This window comes from Phyllostomus discolor, chromosome 13 (assembly GCF_004126475.2).
Source record: "Phyllostomus discolor isolate MPI-MPIP mPhyDis1 chromosome 13, mPhyDis1.pri.v3, whole genome shotgun sequence".
Classification (NCBI taxonomy): domain Eukaryota; kingdom Metazoa; phylum Chordata; class Mammalia; order Chiroptera; family Phyllostomidae; genus Phyllostomus; species Phyllostomus discolor.
Window position 1 is genome coordinate 74509404 of NC_040915.2, and position 12266 is coordinate 74521669.

Genomic DNA, 12266 nt, shown 5'->3' on the forward strand with positions numbered 1-12266 from the left:
CCCCGCGCCAATCTTCCTCTGCAGCCCCATTTCCGACTCCTCCTACACTCGGCTTCACATGCGAGAACTCATACCCTTCCAGCTTTACTGGGCTGCCATCATGAGTCTGGGCAGGTGTGGCCCCATGTCCTGGAGCCAATCTTCTCCAAGCTCCCACGCAGGCTCTGTAACTCCGGGGACCTGCCCCCCAGTTACGTCTTGGTGGGGAAGTTACTTCCATTCCCTTGGCCCTGAGCATGGCCACAGCTATTTAACATATCTAAGCGACCAGCCAAAGGCTATAGATATGTTAAATGACCACTCCAGAGGTTAGCTACAAGGCTGTTGCTATGCAAAACATCTCTCAAAGGCCCTGCTCCATTTGTCCCTTCCCCCAACCCATACCTGGGGAGAGGGAGTGAGGACATCCAAAAATCTCCTGCACACCTTAAGTTCTGGACCCCATTTCAAATGCCCATTTGGGGTCCCCCCTCTTGGCTGCACCCTGTAACAATTTGGCACCTTCTCATGGCCCACCAACAAAAGTCCTCTCACCGGTTTTCTTCCAGGTAAAGTCTCTCCTGTTTCATAAGCCACATGGCCAAAGGGAGCACCCCAAAGCCACGTTGTCCTCATTCTTGAAAAGCTGTGGAGGTCCCCACTCTGGCCAAAGCTGTGTGGTTCTCTTCTACCAAAGCTGCTGCGTGGCAGTTCTCTGCTAAAGCCGAGTGGTGATTCTCCCTTACATAGCTGCAGGGGTCCCCGCTCTGGCCAAAGCTGCACGGTTCTCTTGGCAAAGCTGCGAGTGTTGTGGAAAATAACTCACACGCCGGACAGATGGCGAAGCACAATCCTTTTATGCACGCGGGCCCAGAGGAGAAACCCCAAATTCTGAGCCCTGAACTTTGACCTCCCGGGGTTTAAATAACCCTGGGCTTCCTACCTACATGGTGAAGTGAGGTTACAGAAGCTAAATGCGGAAGTTAGGTCTAGCTACCTTATATGGGAAACAAAGGAACAAAATGCAGGAGGAATTTGCAGAAGCTACAGAGCACAGAAGCTTATTATGGGAGCTGCAGAGCACAGAAGCTTATCATGGAGGTTTTCTTTTTCTGCCACACGAGGATCCCAACTCTGCCCAAACCCTGTGGTTCTCCCTCACATGGCTCTCATATCTGGGTTTTAAATCCCCATGCCAATCTACCTCTGTACCCCCATTTCTGACTCCTCCTACAATCAGTTACACCTCCCAGCATTCCTGTATTATTCCAAGTTTACTGGGTAGCCATCATGAGCCTTGGCAGGTGTGTTCCCATGTCATGGAGCCAATCTTCTCCAAGCTCTCATTCAGGCACTGTAACCAGGGGGACCTGCCCCCCAGTTACATCTTAGGTGGAAGTCACTTCCATCCCCCTGCCTCAAAGCATGGCCACAGCTATTTAACATATTTTTGCAACCAGTTAAAGGTTATAGATATGTTAAACAACCATGCCAGAGGTGGGGGGCGGGGAAACTGTTGCTATGCAAAACAGCTCTGCTTGTTCCTGCCCCATGTATCCCTTCCCCCAACTCACACCTGTGGGGGGAAGGGGTGAGGACATCCTATATATCTTTCTAATATTTCCTGAACACCTTGAGTTCTGGACCCCATTCCAAATACCTATTTGGGGCCCCCCTCTTGGCTGCACCCTGTTACATCCCCAGGGAGCCACTGGTCTGTTCCCCACAGATCACTGCAGGGAGGGGATAGAACAGTAAAGGGAAAGGTGAGCACATGTGTAGTAGCAGCCAAGATCGTAACCATAGAGGTCTGTCAGTCTGACCTGGAAAAAGGATTTGATTGGGTAAGGCACATAAAATCCTGGAAAATCTAGGAAATGGATTGGTTAGAGGGTGGGCTCAAGATAAGTCCATGAAGCCTTGGGAAGCCTCACTGTGTCCACTGTTTCTGAGTCACCTGGTCAGGACTTTACTGCCATGTGTTCCCCTCTTTCTCAACTACCTACACATTGCCCATTCTTCTGAAATCTAGTACCTTATTACCCCTGTTCCTCCTTTGTACAATATGTCTCATATACCTAATGTTGCCTCACTGTCTTTGAAAATTTTTATGGATTTATTATGTCCATGTGAATTCCCCACGTGCATATATTAAACTTTGACTTTCTCCTATTTATCTGTTTCTATTATTAACCCAGCCAGAGGAACCTAGAAGGTGAGAGGAAGTGAGTTAATATGGTAGGCAGTTAGACTGGCTTGAGCAGAGCAATGAGGATGGGGCAGGCACAGAATGTCACCAGGGTAGAAAGCCCCAGAGGCCTAGGAATGAGCAAAACTAAGAAAACAAGGACCTCACCCCAAGGGAGACCTTTCCTACCCTAGTGTATTGTTGGTCATTTGGCTCAGACCCTCTGACCTTTCCTATTGATGGTCATGTTGTTTGAACCCTCCTCTGACCTTTCTTTCCCTGACATGATACTAGTCATGCAGGTTAGAACTCCTTACAGGGGGACAAACAAGAGGGCACTAAGCATTAAGCCTGCAGGACAATGGGGTTCTGACCTGCATTAAATACATCTGGGCCTCAGTTGCATTTCAGCTCCAAGCCCAGAAAATCAGCAAAACCAGATCAGCGATGCCACAGGTGACCTCAGGAACAGCTGCTTTGACTAATGAACACTTGTCCTAGTGCTGACCAACCAGTAGAGGCCACAACCCTGAAAGGACACACCTGGAAAGCAATGCATCATCTATTGGAGGGAGGTCAAACTCATTTTCACCAAGGTTCCACATCAGCCTTGAGGTTGCCTTCAAAGAGCTGAATGTAGAGCTCCTTGCCCCTAGTTAAGGAGTAGTTACATTTATACAGTCCTAAAATTACATTCAGCCCTTTGTACTCTCAAGAGAGTGTAAAATTACATTATACTCTATTGAGATCCTCCTTTGGGACCTCTCCCCTATAATCTCCACTCTTCAAAGCCCATAGGACAGTGGACCCAATGCAGTCTTCTAACCAGAAGCACACCCTGCCTGCGTTTCTTCTTCCCAACCACACCCTCTCCCCGAAGGTGCATTACCTCATCTTTCTCTTTTCTAAGCTCCAGAGGGCCCATCTTTTGCCTCTGTATCTTGTTTCTTAGCCAATTTCTTCTACCACTTTTTCTACCTCTGTGACTTTCTTAATAAACTTTCTTTTATAGTTTTGAGTCTTGGCTTCAAATCCTTTCCCAGCCAGAGCTCAAGTACCAAGGTTGCTGAACTGAGGCCTAGTCTGATTTCACCAGTCTAACACCTAATACCATTCTCACTACTGTCAAAATTAATATATATATATATATATATATATATATATATATATATATTTAGCTCCTATATATTATTCCATTTAGCCAGAAAAGTTAAATCCAGAGTCAAATGTGGGTTTTCTTTTTGTTTTGGAATTAGTAGAGGTGGTGATTGTACAATATTATGACTATATCTACAGGATTATTTATTTTAAAATGGTCAATTAATGTTATGTGAATTTCACCTAAAAAAACTCCCAAAACAAAACTAACAGGCTGTTCTTCAAGCTCACTTGAAAACCTTTGACTTGCTGTGACTACCACTCCAAAGCTACTGTGTCATAAACTTTGCTCAGTTTCAGCCAGTTTCATGCCTTCTAAAATCTGTCTTAAAATCATGCAATTCAGGCTTGTAAACTCTGTAAATATTTTCCCTTAATAACTCCATTTCAGACACTTTTGTTCTATTTTACCTCAGGAAGCCCCATAAACCTAACTTTGCTTGATCCATAGAATTTTTTGGTGGTTTTTTGGAAGGTTAGTATTGTGGATGAAAAAGAGGCCACATATTAAATCTGACAAGCTCAAAGGAGGCCTGCATGTTGGACTTACAAGCTCAGAAACCTACAGCAACCACATAGGATGGTCTGAAATTAAAATTTTCTAAGTAAAAGTAGGTCATGGCAGATAGTCCTGTCCTAGGCTGGTATTTTTTTCTAACAAAGGTCAATCATTACCTTAATGAGAATTCCTGTTGTCTTCTTTGCATCTGTGATAACATACCTTTCGAATATCAAAGTAATTTCCTTTTTTTCAGACCCCTCAAAACACAACCACTACACCAAAGACCACAAATCTCATTGTTATTATTATGTTAGTTGTTGATTGTTAATTATCCTATACCCACAAATGTGAAAGGAATATCTATTCCTCTTACTTTTTATCCATTCCCAGAGATTTCATGTTTTGCTTTCCCCTGTCTCCCTAATCCACCACAAATAAATTTGATGTGGCTCCCTTATGTCTCCTCCTTTAATAGTAATGTATAAAATAAGTTGCAAAACTGCCATTCTCTGGAACATTTTCTCAATCTGTTGAAATTTTGCTTCCTGGCAATTGACAGTTTGGCTCAAATAAACTCATAAAAATTTTTACGGGTTTGGATGTTTCTTACATTGACATTATCTATTGTCTTTTTGCATCTAGAATAACATACCCTTAGAATTTCAGGATAATTTCCTTTTTTTTTCTAGACACCTCAGGACACAAACACACCACCAGACACCAGAGTGGAGACCACAAATCCCTTCACTGTTATTGTGTTAATTGTCGGCTGTTACCTTTCCTATGCCCACAAATATAAAAGTATATGTCTATCCATTTTAGTTTTTATCCATTCACAGAGATTTTACTACTTTGCTTTGTCCTGCATCCCTAATCCATTACCAATGAATTTCATGTAACTTCCTTACATCTTCCCCTTTGGGTCTGATGTATAAAGTAAGAGGCAGAAGTGCCATTTTCAGGAGCAGTTTCTCAATCCATTGAGATTTTGCTTCCTGGCAATTGTCATCAGGTTGGCTCAAATGAGCTCATAAAAACTCCTTACAGGTTTGGATGTTATTTACATTAACAAGATAATAAAAAAATTTCTTCCAAGAATAAAAAAAACATACTTAAAAACTCTTTTCTATCCTGAACATTAGATAGGTTAGCAGTCCTTTGATTGTAGGTTGAGGTATGATTTGAGCAGGTCGTATCACAGCGGGCAGAGGTCCGTTTTGGCTCCGTTGGAGAAGGGACAGGCAGAGATTAGGCATAGCAGTGTGGTCAATGTTTAGTGTGAGTGTTCCACTATTTTGGGTGTTAGATAAGTAGTAAAGAATTATTATCTAAAAAATTATACAAAGAATCTGAGATGGTGGTGGAGTAGGTAGAAGCTAAACTCACTTCCTCTTAGGACCAAACTGGAATTACAACTAAATTATAAAACAATCATCTTGAATAACCAACTGAAGACTAGTTGAAGAGAAGACTTATAACCAAAAGCTTACAGGGGAAGACACATTGAGACTGGCAGAAAAGGTGGAGACACAAAAAGGGCTAGCCCCACACCCACAAGCAGAGGCTGAGGTTCAGGAGGGATATCTCAGCTGTGGGAGCATCTCCCTAAGAAATATGGGGTCTTAACCCCAAGCTGGTCTCCATAGAACAGAGCATCAGAACCAAGAAGAGGCACCCACATAACATGTCTGTGAAAAGCAGCAGGGAGTCTGTCAAGGAGAGGCAGTAGTACATTAGAGATACAGATGCCTTCTTTAAGGGTAATGCACAAAATTTCTTTACAGCCACTCACTCTGGGCTCCAGCAGAGGTAAGGCAAAACACACTGGAGTTCTATTAGGAGAGTATAAGGTTTGTGGTTCCAGGGGAAGAGCTGAAGGGACAGCTGCCAGGATCTTTTTCCTGGGTTCCTCTCCCATACTGTGGATGCCATCTTTCTTGGGTGGAGCACAACCATCTATGAAGCACTAGCCTCAGGAAAAGCAATACCCTACACTCTGGAGTCCCTCTTGCACCAACCAGTGCACAACCAGTGACCAGCTGTTGAAGGGTCAGCTGCCTTGGTCACGCTGTGCAGATCTAGGCAGACTCAAGGGAGTATCAATGACTGAATTGTGTGACTCTGGGAGAGGGGACATTCCCCTCACTTTTGCATGAACCTGACTGGCACTTCCCCCTTACAGGAGATCTGTTGCAGCCACCCTCCAGACTTCCAGAAGACCCAAACTCCAGGCTCCTGTGGCCCCACACTTCTGACTCTTGAGTGGCTTTACCCTACTGAGGTCTGGGCAAAAATACGGAAAGACTGAGTTGTGTGGCTCTGGAATAGGGGCTACACCAACACCTTCCTTGAAGCATGACTAGCATCTTCCCCTCATGGGAGACCCACTAGCCCCATCCTCCCAACTGCTGGCAGCCCCACCCTGCTGAGCTCCATCTCTTTCTGAGCAGAATCTGGGACAGACTGAGTTATATGGCTCTAGAATAAGGACCATTTCCCCCTGGCATGTCCAAGTGTAACAGAGTCCTCCATTCATATGGCCAAATCTTAATTTGTGCCTGATAAACTCTGATGGCCTCACCCTAACACAAAGGTGTGTGAACACCCAGTGGATGGCAACTATACCTGGTATACCTGGGGAAATTTGCTGAGTGTCATCAGACCCAGCACTGGCACCAAGTTTGAACTGTATCAATATGGTGAATACCACTTGCCCTTACCAGGTGACCCGCTGAGAAGCTACCTCATGTAAGTTGTGTACTGCCAGAGGCTCTTTCAGTGATTGAGCCTAGCAATCAGCCAGCAGATAGAGGCAGGTGGAGATCAACCTCAGAGTTGCTTGAGACTTGCTGACCTGTGCCTGCACCCACTGCTGGAAAAACAGGCCTTGGTGCACAGCTTGATCCTTCCCATGTGTACTCAGGCCCAGCATGGGCAGTAATGGACTGTGAAGCAGTTGTAGCTCCAAACAGGTTGACTAGGGCCAGTCACAGACAGTGGCTGACATTGATTTTCAGACACTGTCTGAAATCAAGTGCAGACTTGATTTCCTTCCAAAAGACCCAGAACCAAAATACCCAATGGCCAGTTTCAACCTACATCAGTGAAGGATCCAATAAGCTTCAGTAATGGCATATCCAAAGGGAGATCTTGGCAGGTACTATGACAGGACATAGTTGAACAGTAGCCATTCTTAGGTAGGAGCGGACCAGCAGCTGTTCCCAGACAGTAGCCTTTCCCAGATAAGCAGTTATTTCAAGGTCATACACTAACCTTCGCTTTCTGCTTCTGTATGCTTGCTTTTAGCAGTTGTTCCCCCACACTTTTTGCCTTGTAACAAGAATATAAGCAAACTCCAGCTTAAGCTCAGGGCCCAGAATTTGGAATTTATCTCCTCTGGGTCTGCATGTGTGAATAAGCCCCACTTCAAAAACTCCGAGGCCGTCTGAGTCATCTTTTCTGTAACATTTTGGTTCCCTGACCAGAAACGACTCACGCGAGCAGGCTGATTGCCTCCAGTGAAGGCGGCCTCGGGGTGGCTGGTGGGGTCTGGCAGTGATAAGGAGGCATGCACCCTGGTGATTTCAGGTCTTGAACATCCCGGGCTCTGTAGGCTTGGCCCCCGGACCACTCTTTGACCTGGGCTGGCGGGGTGTGAACTGGTGGAATCTGGGAAGGTGCCAATCTGGTAAGTGCCAGTGGGGCCAGGAGCTTGAAAACCAGGCCCACTCTTGTAGTGGAAGGAGGGACTGATCACCCCTCAGACTGGAAGGCCCAGGCAGGGCTCCCACACTTCGGGAGGCCCAGGCAGGGTTCCCACAGTTCGGGCAGGTGGGAACGTAATGAACTCATGTGTTTGTGTGAATGACTGTGTTTGTTGCTTCACGGATGGAAGCCTACGGAGCGAGAGTGAGCCCTAACCTGCGGTTCCTCGGTCTGTCTTACAGCATAACGGCTGGGAGTTTAACCTAGATTCTATACGGGCAGCCTTAGCTACGATGGACCTAAGTACCCCGAGAGGGGAGAGGCCAGGCAGGCGACATGAGGGTCCCTTCCCTTGTCTGTCAGCGCCGATCAGAGGAATCGTCTTGGGGCGGGCGGAGGAGGGGTCTTCCACAGTTCTGGACTGTATGTTACAGAATTTTGATTGGTTTAGGGGCCAGGACCTGAGCATGGATGCGGGTCAATTAGAGACTTTTTGTTCATCTGAGTGGCCAACTTTTGGGGTAGGCTGGGCCCCTGAAGGCACCCTAAATCTAGGCATCATACGGGCGGTCCATCTCATAGTTACAAGCAGGCCAGGTCACCCCGACAAATTTGTTTACATCAACCGCTGGCAGGAATTAGCGCAGGACATGCCAGGGTGTCTGCAGCGCTGTGTGAAGCATTCACTCAAGGCATCTGGCAACGCAGGAGACCCACGACAGGCGGGTGGGCCACTCTGTGCCCGAGGCTCTCAAAGCACAACCCCAGCCCGAGTGCTCGGAACCCAGGCACACTGACTTCCTATTTTTAAGGGAGATCTGGAGGAAGAGGTCCCAGTGACCCTTCCACCCCTGTAAGCTCTCCGAGCACGGGAACCCCCCCAAGCCTTAGACACCCTGCCTCCTTCAGTGCCTCTGGCAGAACCAGGTGTGTCCTCAGCCTCTCTGGTTGCCAATCGATTGCACAGCCATCTGGGGCTGCAACTACCGCTCAGGGAGACTCAGGCTCCGCCATACATGGGCTTGGATGGTGCGGAGCAACCAGGTCGAACTGTGGTTTATTATCAGCCATTTACCACAACTGATCTCCTTAATTGGAAACATCATACTCCCTCCTATTCCGAAAAACCGCAGGCTCTGGTTGACCTTATGGAGTCTATCATGCAGACTCACCGCCCAACTTAGTATGATTGTCGGCAGCTCCTACTTACCCTGTTCAACACGGAGGAGCGCCGACGCATTATAGAAGAGGCACACCGTTACCTGGAGGCGAATGCCCCTGTGGGGACCCTAGACCCTATCCAGTGGGACCAACTAGCAGCCCCTGAGACTCAGCCAGACTGGGACCACAGCACAGAGGAAGGACGAGCGGCCCTGGTCCCTTACTGTGATGCATTACTCCGTGGAATCTGTGCTGGGGGACTGGAGACCCACCAATATGTCCAAGGTGGCAAACATCACTCAAAGGCCGGACGAGTGTTCAGGCGATTTTCTTGAGTGGCTGTATGAAGCCTGCCACATCTACACTCCTTTTGATCCAGAGAGCCCCGACAACCAGAGGATGGTCAATACGGCCTACGTGTCACAGTCAGCCTCAGACATCCAAAAGAAACTGCAGAAACTTGAGGGTTTTGCTGGGATGAATATAAGCCAGCTAGTCGAGGTTGCTAATAAGGTTTACAACAATAGGGACGACGTTTCCGGAGGGATACACACAAGAGAATGGAAAAGAAGGCGGCCCTTCTGGCTACGGCCCTCGGCCCTTGGGCGCCCTCCACCGGACAAGGAAGGTGAAAGAAGAAGGGAGGGAGCAGGGCACTGGAGAGTAGAGCGAGACCAGTGTGCTTACTGTGAGGAGAGAGGGAATTAGAAAAGGGAGTACCCGAATCAGAAGAAGAAACTCCCCAAGCAAAAAGAAAAGGGAGTAGCTCCCTCTGTCCTCCACTTGGCAGGGCTGGACTCAGACTGAGTAAGACCGGGCTCTCTGAATCTAGGCCCCCGCTAGCCTATGGTCAAAATAAAAGTGGGGGGCCACAGCCTACCGTTCATGGTAGATACCAGCGCAGAACACTCAGTTGTAACAACCCTGGTGGCTCCACCATCGGGGTGAGAAATCACCATTATAGGGGCCACTGGACACCCCAGTAGCCCTAAAAGATTTTGCCAAGCCCTCACTGTAAAAGCTAGGGGGACATACCACCAGGCACGAATTTCGCTATCTACCCGAGTGCCCCGTTCCGTTATTGGGACGCGATCTACTCACAAAGCTTGGAACACGGGTCATCTTCCAGTCTTCTGGGGAAGCCCACCTGCAGGTACAGACCCCTAGTATCCTTGCTGTAGTCCTCCCGAGGGAGGAAAAGTACCGGCTTCGCTTGGAGGATGCAGGGAACCCAAGTGAGATGGAATTGGGGCTGGGACTGAAGGCCCAACTATGAGAAGAATACCCTAAGGTCTGGGCTGAAGGCAACCCACCCCGACGAGCTAAAACCCAGACCCTCGTAGTCATAGAACTCAAGCTGGGGATTAAGCCCCGGCACCTGCAGCAGTAACCCCTGTCCTGAGAGGCTCGTCTGGGGATTTCCGAGGTCATCCACAGACACCTACAGGATGGAATACTAGTCCCCTGTCAGTCCCAGTGGAACACCCCTTTTCTGCCGGTCAAGAAGCCAGACAGGAGCGGGTACCGGCCCATCCAGGATCTGCGGGCCATCAGAGACACAGCTGTAAACCCTCCACCCGGTCATCCGGAATCCATACACCCTCCTGAGCCAGCCCCCCACAATCGCAACATGGTTTACCTGCCTTGATCTGAAGGATGCCTTTTTTTGCATTCCTGTGGCACCTTTCAGCCAACCCATTTTTGCTTTTGAGTGGGAGGACCCGACTCTGCAGTCAAGATTCAATTGACCTGGACTAGACTGCCTCAGGGGTTTAAGAACTCCCCAACTTTATTTGGGGAGGCCCTAGCAAGAGACCTGAAGCCTTTCGCCAAAGGGGAGCTGAACCTGACAATTCTGCAATATGTGATCTCCTCCTGGTAGCCCCATCCCGGGAATGGTGCTGGGAGGGAACATGCACGCTGCTGAAGCGCCTGGCTGAATTAGGGTATTGGGGTGTCCTGGAAGAAGGCACAGGTCTGCCAGAAAGAAGTAAAATACTTAGGGTTCCTCATCTCATGAAGAAAGAGGGCCCTGAGCACTGAGAGGAAGATTGTCATATCCCAATCCCCCCCCGCCCCCCCCCCCCCCCACACACACATACACTTGACGGGAATTGCGGGAATTTCTTGGGGTGGCTGGATTTTGCCGAATATGGATGCCAGGATTCGCCACTATGGCAAGGCCCCTCTACCAGGCCCTGAAGGGTCTGGATACCAAGCCCCTAGAATGAGGAGAAAATGATGAAAAACCTTCCAAGATATCAAGGGGCACCTCAGTGATGTTCCTGCCCTAGGACTGCCAGATCCGGGGCAGCCGTTTAATCTGTATCCTCACGAGAGAGACAAGGTAGCCCTTGGGGTTCTGACCCAGCCTGTAGGACCATGGCAACACCTGGTGGCTTATCCATCTAAGCAATTGGACAATGTCACCACTGGCTGGCCGCCTTGTCTGAGGGCAGTCACTGCTGCCATGACTCTCTTGCAAGAGGCAGACAAGTTAACTCTAGGTCAAGAAATCAGTCTTCAGGTACCACATGCAGTGATCAGTCTCCTTGCTGGGCAGGGACATAAATGGCTGTCAAATCCTCGATTGACTCAGTACCAGGGCATTCTCCAGGGGAACCAGAGGGTACAAGTTAGGACTGTGAAGTAAGTCAATCTGGCTACCTACTTACCAGCAGAGCTTGGAGAGCTGGACCATGACTGTCTCGAAGTAACCGAAGAGGTCCACACCAGCCTGCCAGACTTCTGGGACAAGCCCCTGGCCCAACCTGATGTCACCTACTTCTCAGATGGGAGCAGCTATATGGTTGGGGGCAGGAGAGTTGCTGGGTGCGTGGTCGTGGATGACTGCAGGATAATAGAGGCCAAGCACTGCCAGCAGGATGGTCAGCACAGAGGGCTGAACTGTGGGGGCTAATAAGGGCTTTGGAGTTGAGCCAAGGCTGGAAAGTCAACATTTACACAGACTCTAAATATGCCTTTGCCACCCTCCACATTCATGGTGCTATATGCCGAGAGTGAGGGTTGTTGACAGCAGAAGGAAAAGAGATAAAGAATAAGCAAGAAATACTCTGGCTACTAGAAGTGGTATGGGCACCCACCGAGGTGGCCCTCATGCACTGCAAAGGCTACTCTAAGCCTAATACCGCAGTCACCCTGGGAAATCAGAAAGCAGACCAGGCTGCCAAAGCGGCAGCGCTTGGGGCAGATCTGGCAAAATAACTGCTCTGCTATAAGACCCCCTCCTGGACATTCAAGTCAGCCCAGAGGACTATGTTCCTACAGAAGTAGAGTGGGCGCACCAGGTGGGGTGTAAAAAGACCCCCAGAGGGGAGTGGAAGCTGCCGGATGGGAAAATTTACATACCACAGGGGCAAGCTAGCAATCTAGTAAGGCAGTGCCATGCTCTCACGCACATGGGCAAGACCTCCCTAGAAAATCTGCTGAAGAGGTATTTTTATTTCCCCAACCTGGCAGCATTTTGTGCTTCTGCCTCAGCACAATGCATAACATGTGCTCAGAATAACGCTGCCAGGCACCCAGGGATGAGGCCAGGAATACAACACACAG

The 12266-nt window shown here is 48.6% G+C and overlaps 1 protein-coding gene across 1 annotated transcript in view; it reads right to left on the reverse strand.

The window, feature by feature from the left end:
• The window catches only part of LOC114510257 (ubiquitin carboxyl-terminal hydrolase isozyme L5-like), an 86944-nt gene extending 78172 nt beyond the window's left edge, over positions 1-8772 (reverse strand). The window contains 2 exon segments of the mRNA XM_036013664.1: positions 7324-7512; positions 8743-8772. Coding sequence (XP_035869557.1) covers positions 7324-7512; positions 8743-8772 — 219 coding nt within the window.
• Positions 8773-12266: the final 3494 nt, after the last annotated feature.